Genomic DNA, 18,216 nt, shown 5'->3' with positions numbered 1-18,216 from the left:
CACTCTCTCACACTTGCTGCATAAGGCTAAAAAGAGTCACTAAAGAAAAGGAGGTCGCGTTATTGCTTTGTAACAGGAACTTAGATGGAAATTCTTTATTTAGCTCCAAATAAAACATTGTTTGCATCACTATACAGTTAAGAGTTTCAATATACAATTTTTTTTAAAAAGTGTATGCTGTTATACACTTTAAGGCTTTCATACAAGAAATGCTGAGCAGGATTTTCATACTCGGTCTTGTCAGTGTCTGAGCATACAGGTAAGTACAGTGCTCTAAGCAGTCCATAATTAACATGGCAGAAGTTCCTGAAAAAGAGCAAAATACACTTTATTTGAATATATCTTGAGACTAGAGATCATATATTCTCTGAAGCCTGTCAGACTGCAAGTAGAGGAATCAGACTATTCTGCATATAATAAATGTATGTGGATCTAGGCAAGCATTGCAGAAACAGCTATCATTGAAATTCGGTGGAAATTTTATAAGAAGATTCAATAAAGGCAAATTATTGATATTATGACCATTAACATTACTTTTTTGACCAGTATCATACAGCAACAGGCCAGTGTCAGAGTGCAAAACTACTAGAATGAAAACACACCTTTGAGTTTGTCACAGTAGAAAAAAGGCTGCCTTCTACATTGGTTTTCTTTCATGTAGAGACCTTTTAGATTATTTTTCCCTCTGCTCAAAATCAAATTGATTTAATTTAAGAGATTACTCCACAGAAAAAAAAATACCCACAAGAGAAATGCAATAGCAGAACAATGTTAGTGCATGTTATTTGAGGAAATGCCAAGGTAAGTTTTGCACTGCAAAAATATAGTTTTGAAGAATATCCAATACCATTTGTTTGAACTGATGTAGTTTATTGTGCACACATAGGACATGAGAATTGATACTTTTTCTTTTTTTTGAAGAGGCATGGAAACACATTTTCTTAGTAGAAATAAGATGCAGATCATTGGAAGAAGGAAGACTTCATTCACATGGTAATCATTCAATGGTACACTTGGAGCCTCTATTTTCAGGGAAACACTTTTTTCCACTCTGAAGGGAACCTAAAACAATTTAAGGTTCTCTAGGACTTCAGGGCAGAGTAGCAGAGAAGTGGAAGAAATCACACATCCTGATCACCCATTCATCCTCCATACTGGAGGCAATAAGAAAATATTGCATTAAATAAAAGAGAGTTGGAAAAATAATACAGAACACTGAATCCACTCCTGATTCACTTATTTATCTACTAGCCACCATTGCTACTAGGTATTTTAGTTTCAATCCCTGAAGTTTCATTCTGTTTATTTAAAATAATACATGATGTTTGCAGATGAACACTTCCTATGTAATTCATCATATTATGTGATTTAATATGTGACCAGAAGGAGAGATTGTGCCAATTTTTATAAAAATTTTTAGAAGATATTTATATATTCAGTTTTGCCATAGCAATTCTAGCAGCTGGTATTAAATCTTTCCCCTCTGAGCCCCAAAGGGGAGAAATCTTCTTCAAGCTCTGCTACTCTTAGAGTCCTTTGATTTAAGCCCTTAAAACACTCAAAACAGTTCTAAAGCCATTTTGTATGAACAAAAGGTTCCTTTAGCCTATGACAGCAGCCTCTTAAATTTACTGCAGTACACAGAGGCAGTGCAACTCATGCAATATTTCACAGTATAAAGCTCTATTTATCTGAGCCTTGTCAAATAAAAACACTGAGATCATGAGGTTAGCAGGAAGAATTATCAGTCCAAGTAGAAAAAAATCTGTTTTATTTAAAATATACACCATCTGAGCATAAATACAGTTAAATTATTTCTTACTTTGTATATTGAATTGACCAGAAACAGTAGAGCCAGCTATTCTTCAGCTAATGTTTCTCAATGGATTTTTCTCCTTTAATTAATTCCAGAAATCAGTCTGCTACTTGTGCAGAAATGCCTGCTTTGAAAATCAGTTTACAAAATGTATTTTTCATATTTTAGACATGTTTGTTGACCAGATTAGAGTTTTAAATGCCTATTTGAAAACTACAAGCATCAAATTACATTTGGTTTCCTCAGCTTCCACTGTCCAATCAAAGACTTAATTGTCTGAGATGCTGCCAAAGCTACGCACACCCTGCAATAAACTGCCAGGGAAGTGTCCACACACTGTGACAGCTTTAGGTCCTCATTAATGGAAGTTTAAAACTATTACTTTTCCTACCAGAATTGAACTCGGACAGTGACACATAACTTAAAGCTTTGTGCAGAACTAAGGACCTGATCAAAAGTTCCATTATCTATCGAATAATTTCAGAGATGAGCGAAGATACCTACCAAAGCATCAGAAGATTAGGGTTTTTGTTCTCTTGGCTGTCCAAGGAGGTGATTTTCCTGACAAGAGAGAAAAAAAAAAGGATGTTTTTACTAAATTTCAAAGAATTTTAAATAAAAACTAAAGAAAGCAATGTAAATCAAACTGTAATTAATAGAAACAATGCTTAAAAAAAGGCATTAGATAACATCTGCAATGTTTAAGTTACTAGAATTTATGGAAAAATAATATATTACAAACTATTGGTTATGAGGTTTTACAGTTGTTTAATAGGGAATAGTTTGTCCAAATTTAACTAGCTAAGCTAAGGCTTTTTAGATGACTAACACAAACTAAACGTTTTAAAATGAGAATTTAGGTGTCCTCACAAGTCTTTCCTACATTCTAAAATGAAACTTTCTAAGTTGTAGCCTCCCTGTTTTTATTGGTTATATTAAGATAACTTAAGTGAGATTAAAATCTTATTTGATTTATTTACCTTTGCAAATGAAGACCGTTTTAAGGGTTACACATCCTCTGCCTCTGACGAAAGCGACCTCAATTAGTCAAGTCAGAAAGTCTTTAAAAGCTTTGTGTTTATTGCTTCCAGCACGGAGCGAGGTGGTCATTAAGGTACCAAAATTCTCATAAAAATTCCAAAGTTGCACTAGTGAAAAAATGCTCAACAAGGTGAAAACTAGTCACATCTTTTTCCAGAAAATTCATTAGCTATTTTAAACCATTTTTAAACAAAAGTATTTTGATTTAATGTGGCACTCAAGCAGATCCATACCATTTGGATATTTTAAACAGCATTTATATCTACCATGAGTATATAGAGAGATACATTTAGGTTTAAACCATTTTGTTTTAAAAGAAGTTGCACAATGTTTAATATGAGCCTTTTATGCTGATCACTGTTAAACACTTCTCCCTGTTTACTACTATTTATGAAGTTTTATTATAAGATAAAGCATAAAATTAATCTCACACACACTGATTTTCTTTCAAAAGTTTATTTAGTATCAAGCAAGGGTAAAACTTTGCTTAACACTACAGAACATTTCAAGACTTGAGTTACAAAATACCACATTATTCGCATTTGTAGTTTGCTTCCCTTTTTACGCATGTTTGCAAAGAGAAAATCTAGCAAATGGCTGAAAATAAAAGCTAAAAACTAAATAGTTGAAAACCTTTAAAATAAAAGGTTACACTTATGTTAAAAAGAATGGACTAACGTATTTAGTAAACCTATTTTTTGTTTAACACTAGTTAATCAAAGGTTATTTTTTTGATCACCTATTTTTTCAAACACAGTTTGGAAATAACAAAGTTCCTTGTTTTACATATCTTTCTGTCCAGGTTGTTCTTTCAACAAAATGTTTAAAGTTCAGTCCATCCATTCAGAATTTTATGCACTTTGAGTTAATAAAAAGGGATTGTTCATAGAAAAAATTACTTTGAACAGTATACAGGACTGGTGGAGATTGGATATTTCACAACATCAGACAGTACAATCAGTATCTGGCATATGGCTGGTCTCTGTAGACTCCTTTTGTTGTCCTTGCAGAAGGTGTCTTGTGTCGTGAGTTGGTCCATTCTTCTTGCCCTACAAGGAAAAGAAAATATGGTCAGAGCCCTTCCAACAGTCTCAGGTGCTGAATGTAATTTTTCTTATCTGTGAATCAAAGAGCCACATTCTGTTGACAGAAACCAAGGTGTACAAGTCTAACGCTTGAAACAAGAAATCTGAGTACAGCACACCTATCTGAGCTATCCCACAGTGATCTCTCAGCACACAGGAGCAGGGAACATGAGAGGATAATGGTCAAAATATTGACAGCTGTGGAAATTCAGCTGGACCTGCTTGTTGTAAATGCACAGAAATGTCAGTTCTCATAGCAGACACACCAATAATTGCAATGGGATGAAATGAATGGAAGGTATGAATTATGTATGAGGAAATAAGCTGCCCTCAGAAATAAGTTTCTCTGCATCAGTGCCAATTCAGGCCTAATTCAAACATGCAAACCAAGCCTCAAGTATCACTACAAACACCTGTGGCTTTTAACATGCTTGGGCCAATATTCCATTTCTCTGGAGGTAAACACACACCTCCTCTGAAATGCAAGAAGTAGGAGGGCAGATTTAAAAAAAATATATTAAAAGGACAAGTAACACTGGTTGCTTGAATTTTGGCTATAAAATAAGTTTGTAAAAGAAAGCTTGTGCTGTATTTAATGATTCATAATCCTACCACCTTTTAGTGGTAATAAATATTTTTAAAAGTAGCAAAAATTATTATCTTAAATGAGAGTCAGATCTACTATGCCAGGCAGTTGCAAATGGGAAAACATAGAATTAAACACAGAGTATAACGAAACAGTACTTAGATACAGTTTAATGATGTAAACAAATCAGAGTACTATGAAATACCTGCAAGATCAAAAATAAAAAGGCAGCACTAAAGAAAATCCCCAAAAGAAAACACACATTAAAACAGTGTTTCCATACTTATTTTTGCTGAACTGCCCTGTCCTAAACAGAGAGGTGCTCCAGTGAACCCAATGCAATCCAGAAACTAAAGGCAGAATCCAAATGTATGGCAGAATAAACACAGAGATCACTTTGTCTTAAAAAAAAAAAAAAGAACAAAAAAAAAAAAGAACTCAAAGAACCCCTGTAATTTGAAGGCTGAGGTAACTTGCTCTGACATGAGATATCTGAAATTAGATGACAAGGATCCCATATGTCAAGGGTTCAGTTTCACAATCCCTTTGCAGAAGCCTCATCCTAACTACTTTTTAATAATGTAGGTGGGTAGGTGGCTGCCTGCAGAGTCCAGGCTATAAATCATACCCAGGTGGTCAGGACATTTGCCTAGGAGGTAAAATGAACAAGTTCAAATTTGGTGTAAGGCTGAAAGAATTAAACTTTCACCTCAGGCGATTTCCAGGGGCATCTGGTTAACAACCTCTTGTGCTTCTTCATCACACAGAAGGCAAGATTTACATTAAAAAATACCCTGAGCATAATAGTACTGGCAGCTGACTGAGAGGTAGGAATTAAAAATATCCTAGCTTTTAAACACTGCTGCAAGAACTGATGAAATTATAAGACAAGTCTTGGTTACAGTTTAAGGGGAACACTTGCTCTTTCTCAAGCCATTGATCAAATCAGCAGGGTAAAGAGTTATCTTACTGTTTCTCAGTTTTCATTTTGGTGCTGTTCAGGGATCCAAATCCTAAAAACACTGATATTCTTCCTACATCCTCTGGATTGTCACCTCAGTTTCTCAAAGGAAAAACTGAGATTTAACCTGGGAATCTGAGTTTCCTCCCAGCCAGCACTAGACAACTACCTGCTCACTAGGCAGTGTTACTTATTTTGAGGCATCTAATGTTCTTTACATATAGTGAAGATGGTTATTAATATCTAAGTCTGTTTTTAAGGGATATACTTATGAAATAAAGCGTGTAACTATTTATATGTGCAAAAACTACAGTGGCTGCAACCCATAATCATTCTTTAAGGTATTTATAGTCTTTCTTTCAACTTGAATAAATACATCACTTAATATTCTGAGTGGCTGTGCTTTGATAAATAGAAAACCAATTTTAAATGCAAAAGAAATGCAAAATCCATATTTTCAACCTTAAATATTGCAATCAATATCTCTCCCCATCAGTCTATCTACATTAAGCAATTTGATACATTTTTCCCCCACCAATTTTGCATTACTGAAATAGTCTTAGAAATGTCAGGTTTATAATGGCAAACAGTTTATTTTAATGCTGAAATAAAGATTTAAGCTATATATCTATCAATACCAACTGAAAGTGCTGGAGGACAGAGGAATTTCAAGTGACCTCCTCTTTTGATAAACTTTCTTCTTAAGCAAAAGAATTAGTTTAAGCAGGTATATTGGACAAACTACTGCATTAGGTGCATTTATCACAACTTAGTTAATGTCATTTTAGTTCCAAGCAGGAAGCACTTCCACATGGAGTTAAAGAAATAGACCTCAGAAAATTTCAAGTAGAGCTCTGAAGTCATTGAAGCTTCATTACTCAGAATCACATCTTTTACACAGGTTACTAACAACCCTCAAATGTTTGAGATTTGAGAGACCTAAATTGTATTTCTCTGATCTCTAGCCAGAGACTTAACATTTATCCCCTAATCAAAGGTGCCTTTTAAAATGCTTTATGCTTCTAACCCGTAACAGATTTCTTTAATTAAACCTGTCACTATCACATTTGTATATAAAAAAAAAAGAAAAAAGAAAAAAGTGATCTTTACAACTGGCATATGTTTCTTTTTGCTTCATTACACATTGTTTTGTCTCTATACAGAGTAGCCCCCTGCCCTCCTGTCTATTAGCTACCTAAAATACTTCCCTAACCTTTACATAACGACTCCCTGCTTGATTTCCCAGGACTGATGCATGAAAATGAATTAAAACAAAAGGACCATACAAGGCTAAACCCCACTCAATTAGGCTCTAATTCAGCTGGGAGCTTCAGCAGATTCCTACCTTGTACCAAGTCTCAATGCAAGCTGTGCCACACCACAAGCATTTGCTTTTGGCAGCCAAAAGTTCCTGGAAAAAGGTCCTCCACCCCCATTTTTTTTCTTAAATCTTACTGAATGTGACATGAAAAGGCAGCATGCATCGTGATTTAAGTTTTATTTTCTCTACATCGTTGGTTTTAGTTTCCCATGACTGCTTTAGCTAACAGACCACAGAGGGCATTTTTCTCAATAAGCACACGAGGAGCTCTGTGACATCTCAGGAATCCCTGAGCAGCCATTGTCTGCTGCAAGACTAAGCCTTGCCTCACAGAAATTATCCTTTCATTATGATTTTTTTTTCCAAGACCTGTTGTTGCAGTGATTGAGCTGATAAAGCCACTCACCATAGGAGTCGTAGGTGTCTTCACTCAGTCCGTGGCCATAGTCGTAGTAATCTGCTCCACTGCAGGGCAGGAGGGGCATGGAGAGAGCAGGGAGGAAAACATGAGAAGAAATAATTACACATTCTACCTCTGAAAAGAAAGCTTGAAAGATCTAGCACATGCCCTAAGAAAGCTAAGTATCCATGTGGCAGTGACAACTGAGGTCCTGCTTGTTTATTGATTAGAAACTGTATTTAATTTCATTCAGGATTTTTTTCCATCACTTGGCTACTCGTCCACATTGTGGGGGCCTTCCATTTAAAACTATATTTGGGAAAGGGAAAGATCTTACAAGTGTTAATGAAAAAAATGGAGATGTAGGTACTGAACCAATTCATTCATCTTATAAATTCCTTGTCATCACTTACTAGTAGTTTGCTTTTATATCTTCAAATTCACTGATAAGAATGCAATAAAAGGCAAATATGTGGTGATTGGAAGGTTATACAGCTGCTGTGTGTGTACAAGTTCCAGTGTCTTCAAAACAAGACAGCAGAACACAAATATAAAGGCTATCATTTTAACAGGAAGAAATGGCAATAGGAAATATGTTAAAAGATGAAATCTGTTGTTGTTAGGATTCAAAAGTGTGGATGAATACCATAATCATGGCCTAAAACAGTCCTCCTTTTCATAATGATTTTTATATTTGTATTAAGACCCCTGAACAGAAACTGAAGAACAGCCCTTATTACACATCATTCCATTACGCTTTTGTATTTCATCCAAGTCTACCTACGTGTAGTCTTTAATACAGTTTGTAGGATATGAATAACAAGTGCCTAAATAGTTCTTTTCCTTTTCTTTCTAACCACAGCCAGACTCAGGACTGACAATATATGGAAAATACTCTATGAGATGATGCTACCAGATCAGTAGACCCTTAAACTTTTTATTTCTCTTAATGGATTTATTCTGCAAGGAAAGACCTTTTCATAGAATCACCTCCTGAGTGAGAAGGAAATCACTAATATATGATCACTAGCAAGTAATTACTAATATTGACAAAATGTTCCTAACATTAGATTGATTGCTAACAAAATAAACACCAGAGTGAAAATAAACAATTTATAGCCTTAACATGAATTAGCAGGTAAAGCATTTATATAAAACAAACAACACATCACAATTACTTCTGAGCTGACAAAAGACTGTTGTGCTTGAGTTTGTTTGTGGTTTTTTTCGTCCTTAAACCAAACATTGTAAATTCCTCAAAATAACCAGGACAGGAAAAAAAACCACAGTTTTGGTGTGTGCACAATTACTTCTGAGCTGACAAAAGACTTTGTTGTGCTTGAGTTTGTGTTTTTTTTTTTCCTTAAACCAAACATTTTAAACTCCTCAAAATAACCAGGAGAGAAAAAAAAATACCGTTTTGGTGTGTGCAAATGCATAAAATGCATATCTAAAAAGCCTGGATCAGTATTTTTTACTGCTGGTATAATGCTTCCTAAACAAAAACTTAACCAACTGCACTTTGAAGACCCACAAAGAATTACCCCACAAAACCTTTTCTCTATGGTTTCTCAGCTGAGGAGGACCCCAGAATAAGGGTAAAATTTGAATAAGTAGTATTTTTTCCCTGCAGCAGCTAGTAATAAAAGTCTTTATTCTGACAATGAACTGAAAACTGACATTCACTATCCTTCCACATAGAACTTATTTATTTTCAGACTGTGATCTAGTTTAGAAGCCTAAAGCAGCTGAGCTCCATCCCTGTATCTGTCAATCCTGTCAGAATGACTTTGTGGAGTCTCATTTCATAGATCTAATACATCTATTAAACAAAAACAAAAATGACTCACTTTACAGCACACAAACTGCAAAACAAATAAACATCAGAAAGGAAGGACCTTTCACTTATACTGAAAATATATATACAGCTCATCTTTATTAACAGACAAACCCTTCAAAATTAATAATCTGTTTGAAGAATACAAGGTACAATGGGAAGGAAACTTGTCCAGTGCAATTCAGTACTTCCTGCTCTACTTCATTCATGTTCTATGAATAATGCCAACATTCTCCAGTTGGCTCTCTGTTAAACAAGCCCAAAGCTTCAGACAGAAAACATCAAGATCCAAAGAAAAGGGTACATACAGATGGTTGTAAGGAGGTCTGGGTGGGGAAAGAAAAAAAAAGAAAAATAAACAGAAAAAAAAATAATTTGTAAAGAATCTGAATAAATATTCCATGATGTTCACAACCAAGACTGATGATAATGTTTTTTTTTTTTTAGTTTTTTTTAGAATTACAGAATATTCTAGTACTGTGTATGTACTCAAAGCTTATAGAATTGTATTTTGTTTCAAAGCAACTGCCTGCAAAAAGCAAGCTTATTCAAAGCACCCTAAAGCAATACTAACCTTCTAATTGTACATTTTAACTCATTAACTGAGATAACTGAGATTGTTGAGGTAATTTCTGCTGAAAAGACTTCAGAAGCTACATTAAATATTTCTTCCTGTGGACAGAAGATATGATATACATTTTTGCTTTAAAATCATCCCTTACATTTAGACTATTTTATATATATATTCTCTGACATCTTAGCAGTCTGACTGAAGAATATTAAGGTTTTTATTTCCCTTAATGGACTTATTCTGCAAGGAAAGGCCTTTTCACAGAATCACAGAAAGGCTTGGGTTGGAAGGGACCACAAACATCACCTAATTCCACTGGCAGGGACAACTTCCACTACCAGGTAGGTCAGGTTGCTCCTCGTCCTTTCATTTTGTCTCATAGAAATGTAAAAAAACCAAAAATCCACAAACTCAGTTAATTTTCTTCTTTATCTCAAGTGACTCCCTTTTTTCACAAAAAAAAAGGAGAAAACATGACATGGATTATTCCCTTTTGAACTCAACACAACTATACATGGACTCTGCTTGGAGTTCTTTTGTTTTCATATGTGAATTGTCCTCATGAAACCACTTTATTTTTCCTCATTTCCTATACATCTACTTTTTTAGGTAACTAATTGGATTACATGCTATATCCAGCTCAGTTGTCAAGCATCTTCCTAACCACCAAGTAAATGGTACAAGTGCAATTCGCACTGGAGTATCAGCCGTGATTCAGATCTTTTGTACACACAGACCTTTTGCTTATATCCCCTCTTTTTAACTTCTTTTGTATTCCCATTCCAGCATAATGGCTTTGGGCTGACAAGAGAGAAGACAGAGATGGCAAAGAAAAATTGCTTTGATTTTCCATGTCAGCATAAAAACTTGAAACCACTTTATGCTATGGAAGGATAAGAAAACAACAATAAATTTAAGTATGTTGTTTCTAATTGCTGAGGGCTGGGCACTAATCCTACAATGTTCAGAGGAAGTGTGAAATGAGGCTTAAAGAGTGTAAGTGAGGCCAGGGGAAGAGCCTGTTTTCTGTGTTAAGAGAAAAAGCTTCAGACAGAAAGGAGCAAGCTCAGATCCTAGCACAGCAGTGCTGATGAAACAGAAGTGCTTCTCCATGGCTTTATTTAGTAAAGAGGACTGGGAAGCTTCCTGCCATCTCTCTAGAATCACTGTGAGAAGTATCTTAAAATACTTTAATTTAGAGGTATTCAACATAAGCCTTCAAAGGCCCTATGAAAAATGACCTCAATTTCTCTGGCTTTTCTACTAAGCTGATTTGTTTCTGAAAATATCTTGATGAACCATCATAGAACAAATGTTTACAAAAACCAAATAGGAGTAACTGCTCTCGACATGATGGTGAAGTCTTAAGGAACTTTACCTTTTATACTTTATTAACTATTAGGCTATTCTGCCTAGGGACATTGGAATATTTTCTTAGGACAGATATCAGCAGAAGTTTTAACCCAACTCTCATGGGTCCCTCAGTACAAGACAGACATTGAGACACCAGAGTGCGTCTAGAGAAGGAAAGCAGAGCCGGGAAGGGTCTGGAAAGTCAGTCCTGTGAGGGGCAGCTCAGGGAGATGGGTGTGTTTAGCCACAAGCCTGGAGAAAATGAGGCTCAGGGGAGAGCCTGAGCCTTATTGCTCCTGTAAAGAGATTGGTTTCCTGGGGAGTCAGTCTCTTCTCCCAGGCAACTAGAGACAGGATGAGAGGAAATGGCCTCAAGATATACCAGGGAGACTCAGACTGGACATCAGTTATAATTTCTTCACTGAAAGGGTGGTCAGGCATTGGAATGAACTGCTGAGGGAGGTGGTGGAGCCACCATCCCTGAAAGGGTTCAAGAAATGTCTGGATGTGGCACTGAGTGCTGTGGTTTAGTTGACATGATGGTGTTTGGTCAAAGATTGGACTCATCTTGGGAGGTCTTTTCCAACCTCAATGATCCTGTGATTCCATACCAGAAGAGGTCACTAGGTTATTTTTGGGACAAGTCTAAAACAGGCAGATAAACCACATAGTCCAAGTGTACTTGATTACAAAATGACTTAATTAATGTGATTGCCACAGCTCTTTACATTTGACACAGGCATCTTTTAGAATGGGCATTGTGACATTTCTGTGTTTGAAAGAGAAGCAGTGTGGTAGGGAGCCTGCTTGCTAAGGGAAGATTAAAAGGTCTCTGACTGAAAGCTCCTAGTTTACTGGAAAATCCCAGACTTAAGCACTGACAAGCCTGGTTTAAGCACCAAGTGATCTGAAACTTTCTTTGGCTTCTGATGAAAAACAGCCTTGGCCACAAGTTCAGCTTCCACTAATGCTTATTAGGGAAAAACTGACCAAAATTTTGGCTTTTTCACATGAGTATCAGAAATAATTTTGATCCCTTTAGGCAGAAACCAGGACAGTTTCAGAAAGTGACAATAAAACCCTTGCAAACACCAAGATTTTCTTTTGTGCCAAGGGAAGCTCCCATAAGCATCATCCTTTGTGCTTCCACCCAGAGTTGCACAGAACAACAAAACAGAAAAAGCAAATGAAGATCTCTCTAGCAATGGTTCTTACATGATAGATCCTGACTGAAATGATCACATCTGAAGAGAACTCTTCCATAAGGATAAGCCTCTTTCCATCATTCCTGTCAGATCTCCATGCCCAGCTACTTCTGATAGCAAAAAAGCATCTGTCAACAGCAAACAGGAAGAGCACCCAAGACAACAATCACTGCAGTGAGGCCTCTCACAACTCTGTAATGTCTTGAACATTGGGTAGCTGTTCTCAGTGCTTCTGCAGACCACTAGAATATCCCATTCTGGAACCCATCTTACAGCAGGACAGCAGCAGTCCAGAGTATCAAGATTTCTGAAAGATTTCTTGCATCTTGTAGATAAATTTTTAGTTAATCTTCAGTTCTGCTGCTACTTAGTAGAGATTTCTCTAGTACATATTTTTATCCCTGCAGCTCAGTTTATATCTGTCAAACAGATAATCATCTTAGAAAACAACTGAGACCCCTATATGAACGTTTTCTAAAATACAGAAAAATGACACAATCTTCCTTGAATTATAGCCTATTGTACTCTCAAATGGATCACACAAACAGCAGAACTGTTACCTGTAATCCTAAAAGGTGACCAGAGTGCCCACTCAATGATCCCCTTAGCCATCACTATTTAGGAATTACTTTTTATGGCAGAAATGAAAAATTTCACTTTTGAATAGTGAAACATCCTCAGAGGCATCTGCATTCTGGTGCTACCTACCAGGCACAGATCTATTAGGTATTTCTAGCAGAACTCTACACAGTTGCCTAGGGCAGTTTTACCATCTGAAATGTCCACTTAGAGCTGTCTCAACTCAATTAGTCTTTCCTCGCTGCATTCTCATGCCACTTCTCAAGAGAGGAAAGGAAAATGGCAATTAAAAGAGGTGACTGAAGCATGTGGTACAAATAAGGGTTCCCAAGAACAGCAGCAGCAGGAGCTACAGCTTTACCTTGAAACTACTAATAGAACAAAGTAACAAAACATCCCTGAACATTAGAAATGTTAACCAAATTAATGTCAAAAATTCACTACATTAAATAAGAAAGTACCATCAGAAAAACTAAAAACTCAGGTTGCATAAATTCAGCATTTTGGTTTGGCTGGTGAATTAGAACCAACCTCCAGACACCCTACACCTCATCTGTCTACTTTGCAAAGCAGGGTGTGAAATACTACCATAGGTAGCTAAACTTGAAGTCTTTAACTATCCAGGTGTGTACCAATCATATTTCAGCTGCTAAATGGAGAAAAAGACATGACACAACATTAACATCAGAAAAAGATGTTTTCTTCCCTCTCTCTCCAAAAAGACAAATTACTGTGGGCAGTGGAAGCAGCCCAGTGAAAAGCTGAGAGATATCAGCCAAAAATTCCTTAGACTATTCACTGCAATACTGGAAAGATCTGGGGTATTATTCCAGGTAATTCTTGGTTATCCCCCAAAATCTGCATATGTTGTTGTCAGAGTTCCAAAATGATGTCACTTGTCACAGACTGGAGTACAAGACAACACTGCCTCTAACACACTGTCCTCAAAAAGGGCACAGGTGGTTTGTCACCATTCCATCAGCACAAATACTCCTCCAGAAGATACCCATCATACCTTCTTATACTTTTAATTTACTGAAGGAACAGTACAATTTTCAACACCTTTCTAAAAATTTGGGGCCTTACAAGTTGAAATTGAAGAACATTTGAGAGAGAAGGTATCATTCCATCATGGTTTTATAAAATTCAAAAATAATGAAAGCGCCATCAAGGAATTCATGTGATAAAAGAAAGTTTAGATTTAATTGTTTTCAGGGCTGCATAAGCATAAGCTTTACCATATTCAAGATCTTTCCAAGATTTCCCCAATATCCTCTGCACCAGCAGGGTCCAAACCTTGCCTCTCCAAGTACAGTAAGGCAGGATTCTTCCTCCTGAGGACAATTCAATCCATTTAAGTGCAAGGACTCATTACTTGGCCACATGTGAGCTCCCTTACTTCTATCCATACTCATGTTTCAGGTGCTTTACATACAGCACTCATGATACCATCACACCAAGATAAATGTGGTTGTGATGGTTAGTAATACATTATTTTTCACCATCTATACCTGAACTGTATCAAACTCATGCTTAAAAGCACAATTTACAGCCCTCAATATTTCTACTGAAATTAAGACCATTATAAAGTTTTCCTGCAACCATCTCCAATTTTTAGTTGCCCAATTAGGTAGGTATTTCCTTACCAACAGGAAGGAGGAAGATTTTTCTTCCCTTGAAAAGCAAACTGAATACAACAGGGTACTCAGAGAGAAAACTGCAACTTTCAATTACTGCTAGTAAGCAGCCAAAGTGTGTTGACTGTCAACCAGCAAAACAGTGTCAAATTTTCATCTACAAAAACACGTCTGTGATAAAAATATGTTCTGAGCTGATGCAGCCTGAATTCTCATTCAGCTAATAGGCACTGGCTTCCCAGTGTGAGTTTCTAAGGAAGCTCCTGCTTCACCCCACACCAGGGAAATAAGAAAGTCTTCCTTATATATATATCTATATATCTTTATGTCATTCTCTAGTCTGCAAATGTAAATTTAAGATGACCTTTCTCTAGTCTGGAGAGAATATGTAGTCTCTTTTCCTAATGTTTGTATCTCTTAATCAAACTGCTGGAAAGTTAATTATAATGTGAGATGTTTGAGAAGTCCTTTCTAAATGAATAACTTTAATTTGTAAGATCGATTATCCGTGTTCTGTCTCCAAAGCCCATATATCCAGCACAGTTCTACAGCATCCTGCTGATGCCTGGCAACTGGGTATTCTCCCTTTCTCTTTGTTACCTCCATCCTACAAGCTTAAAGAACCTTATTGTTAAAACAAACTGTAATTAATTTGAAGCCTTCCTTTAATTAAGATTTTTTAAAAGCTACACTAACATGTACAACACAGCACTTCAGGTTTACAAAATATTCCCTGTAAATGATTTTTTTTTCCTATTTTGTATTTGGAAGATCCACTTTGACCTTTCCCTTCCTCATGTTTTCACTTCTGTAATCAGTCAAGGAAAAAAATTCAAAATCCTACCAACTACTAATCCTATTTAATTGTATTGAGGAATAAAATCACCAAGTTTAAGATGCTGTAAAATCACCGAAGTAAAATTAAACCAATCATGCAAAATTAATACACTTTTATTAAATAATGACTTTTCTTGATTCCTCAATACTTGTAATTTGATGTTACTGTTTTTTTTACTACTTTAACACCTGCATATTAGTTTTTCTAGCAGTTTTCTACATTTATTTCCAAATGCATTTTTACTTGTTTCCTAAATAAGGAGGCACAAACACATTTAAATTTAATGGCAAAATCAGGGAAAAAACCCAAATGAATTAATTTTTTTATAATTAGTACAGATGAGGAGTAATCCTAACATTTATTAAACAGTGAAGCCATCTACCACTATCACCGTGAGGATTCAAAAAACCTTTTCCAGTTTTATTAGTGCACCATGAGATATGCTTGTGTTTTTCCCATCACTACAGCTGAATCATCTTAGTCATATTCCTTTTTACTGGCATTTCAGACCAGACTTCTATAAATCAATTCAAGAAAAATTAAAATACACTAGATTCACAATTAAAACTATCTATGCTACTAAGGCACTTCTGAATAGTTTACCTTGTCACATCTTAACATGTGAAGGAAAAGGAAAACATCTATCTAAACCTGAAAAATTAGATCTGAAAAACTGCAGTAAATAATCTCTTTCAATAATGTAAGAGCAAAAATTAAGAAGGAAACTACATGCCAGGATTTTCATTCAAAAGCTACATTAGCTTATTTATGCTAATGCTTTAAGGCTTTATTTTACAGAATTATAACCTCCAGTACACTCTGGTACATACCAGGTGTTCATAAACAACAGCAACACAGAATGCCAACCCTCTGCACAATCCCCAGAAATCAAACTCCTGCAGACTGATTTGATTTATAAGTCAAAGCATGAAATACAAACAGCTACAAGCATTAAAATGGAGAGAATTACATCTTGGAAAACTACACTAACAGACACTCATTTGCATATAATGCATATTTATACATCCTGGAAATGCATGATTGCTGACAAACTCAACAATGTAAATTTAAAACACTGAGCATCACAAACAAACTGTTAGCAATTAACTTTCAAATACCAATAGCAACATCTCCATAAGCCAATTTCAAATCCATATGCTCAGCTCTTCATGAAAATCCTCCTATTATACAGGAATGTCATCATCTTTTGTATAACTACTAAGCATAGTTTCAAAAAACACCTGAAAATTTGAGCTCCTAGTGGGAAATGAGGAGGGTATTTCCAAGAGCTACATACCAGGAATCAGCTTCTCTTGTAACTAAAGTGCCTCTAGAATAATATAAAAAGCACTACTTAGGGATTTGAAGGATTTTAGCAGACCAGTTTAGTTGTATTCTTCAAGCATCAGTTGAACAATGGCCACTGCTGGATTTCAAGGTGTTTTTCTAAGTCCTTTTCAACTCAACATCCAGTTTCCTCATTGTTAGCTAACTATCATAGGCTACCAAACACAAAATTCCTTAAACCTTTCACACCACAGGGTTTTTGTGCATGGTCTTCCCTATTACAGAGAAATTTTTTGTCTTGAATTAGTCACTTTTGAAATAAATGGTAAATAAGGTAATGGATGATAAAGGAGGCTCAGGGGGAATCTTATCACTCCCTACAACTCCCTGAAAGGAGGCTGTGGAAAGGTCTTCTGCCCTGTGAGAAACACTGGATACTGGGAAAAGTTCCTTCACTGAAAGGGTGGTCAGGCACTAAAACAGGCTGCCCAAGAAAGAGTGAAAATCTGAAAAGTGTGAGTGTGGCACCTGGGACATGGTTTGGTGGTGAACATGGTGGTGCTGGGCAATTTTATTTGATCTTGGAGGTCTTTTCCAACCTGAACAATTATATAATTCATAACACCTTATGACACACTTTTCATGCCTAGGGCTTTCCATAGAGGCATTTAAGCAAATGATCTAACAAAGCTGCAGCGCGTAATTCTTACTTCCCAACACATCAGCAACAACCACAGAACGATTTAGGGGCACTGAATAAACTTAGGTATACTAAAAAGAATTTGCCAGTTTCCTCAGCTCAGATTAGGTTAACTGTCTGGCTCCAAGGCTCACAGGCAACTTGCAGGGATTTGAATTTATCACATTTTGGTATGATTGGAAGTGATAGTAATTATTGTCAGATATGCACAAAGAGCAGTTGAGAAACACTGTTTAAGTCAATGGCAAAATGGTTGCTGCCAAGAGAAATCTATAGCAGTATTAGGTAAATGTGGAAACCATAGAACAATGCAGAAAACTAAACAAATCCAGCAATTTCTCCACGTCCAAATTTCCCCATTTTTATGTGTGTGTTTAGATTAAATTCTGCAACAGAGTGAAGGTGAGATCACCTCGACTGAAGATCTAAAATACTTTTAAAATTATGAATTATAATTATAACACAAAATGACATTGCTACATAAATGAATCATTCTTGTCCCTCACCAGACACTGGCATACAGGTACATAGAGTGTTCCTCTTATAGTTTAGGCTTCTGATCTCTGTTGTAGGCTGAAAATAAAATCTAGAAAAACCTATTTTTTTTTCCCTAGGAAAAGTATCCCATTTTAAATGCTAGCAGACAAGCCTGAAGAAGTTCTTTGAAACTTCTGAGTGCATAAAGCAGACAGATGGGGTTTGTACACATTCTTTTTTGCACTACAGTAACTGTATTAGCCATCCTCTCTTGACAGTAAATGTAAAATCACACAGTAAACTCTCTAATGCTACTGGAGAGGTAAGAAACCCAGCCCCCCTTTCTCAGCAACCTTGCCACATAATCTGGATTTCAGCACCAAACCTCATTCCCTGGCATGTTAACTCTCTGCAGCATCTGTCACTGCTATGAATGGTTGATCATAAGTACCTCTGTAGTCATCTCCATGCCATTAAGCAGATGGCAGCGCTAAATCCAAATGATGTAGTACATCTCCCTGG

General features: G+C 36.2%; 1 protein-coding gene across 1 annotated transcript in view; it reads right to left on the bottom strand.

The window, feature by feature from the left end:
- Positions 1-3,297: 3,297 nt before the first annotated feature.
- The window catches only part of KHDRBS3 (KH RNA binding domain containing, signal transduction associated 3), a 58,609-nt gene continuing 43,690 nt past the window's right edge, over positions 3,298-18,216 (bottom strand). The window contains exons 7-8 of the mRNA XM_031060883.1: positions 7,217-7,275; positions 3,298-3,906 (exon numbers count right to left, since the gene is read on the bottom strand). Of these exons, the coding sequence (XP_030916743.1) occupies positions 3,815-3,906; positions 7,217-7,275 (151 nt within the window). The 3' untranslated portion in view covers positions 3,298-3,814. The remainder of the gene's footprint in view (positions 3,907-7,216; positions 7,276-18,216) is intronic.

Source organism: Geospiza fortis, unplaced genomic scaffold, assembly GCF_000277835.1.
Source record: "Geospiza fortis unplaced genomic scaffold, GeoFor_1.0 scaffold94, whole genome shotgun sequence".
In the NCBI taxonomy this organism is placed as follows: Eukaryota; Metazoa; Chordata; class Aves; order Passeriformes; family Thraupidae; genus Geospiza; species Geospiza fortis.
This window is presented reverse-complemented; position numbering and strand designations above follow the sequence as displayed.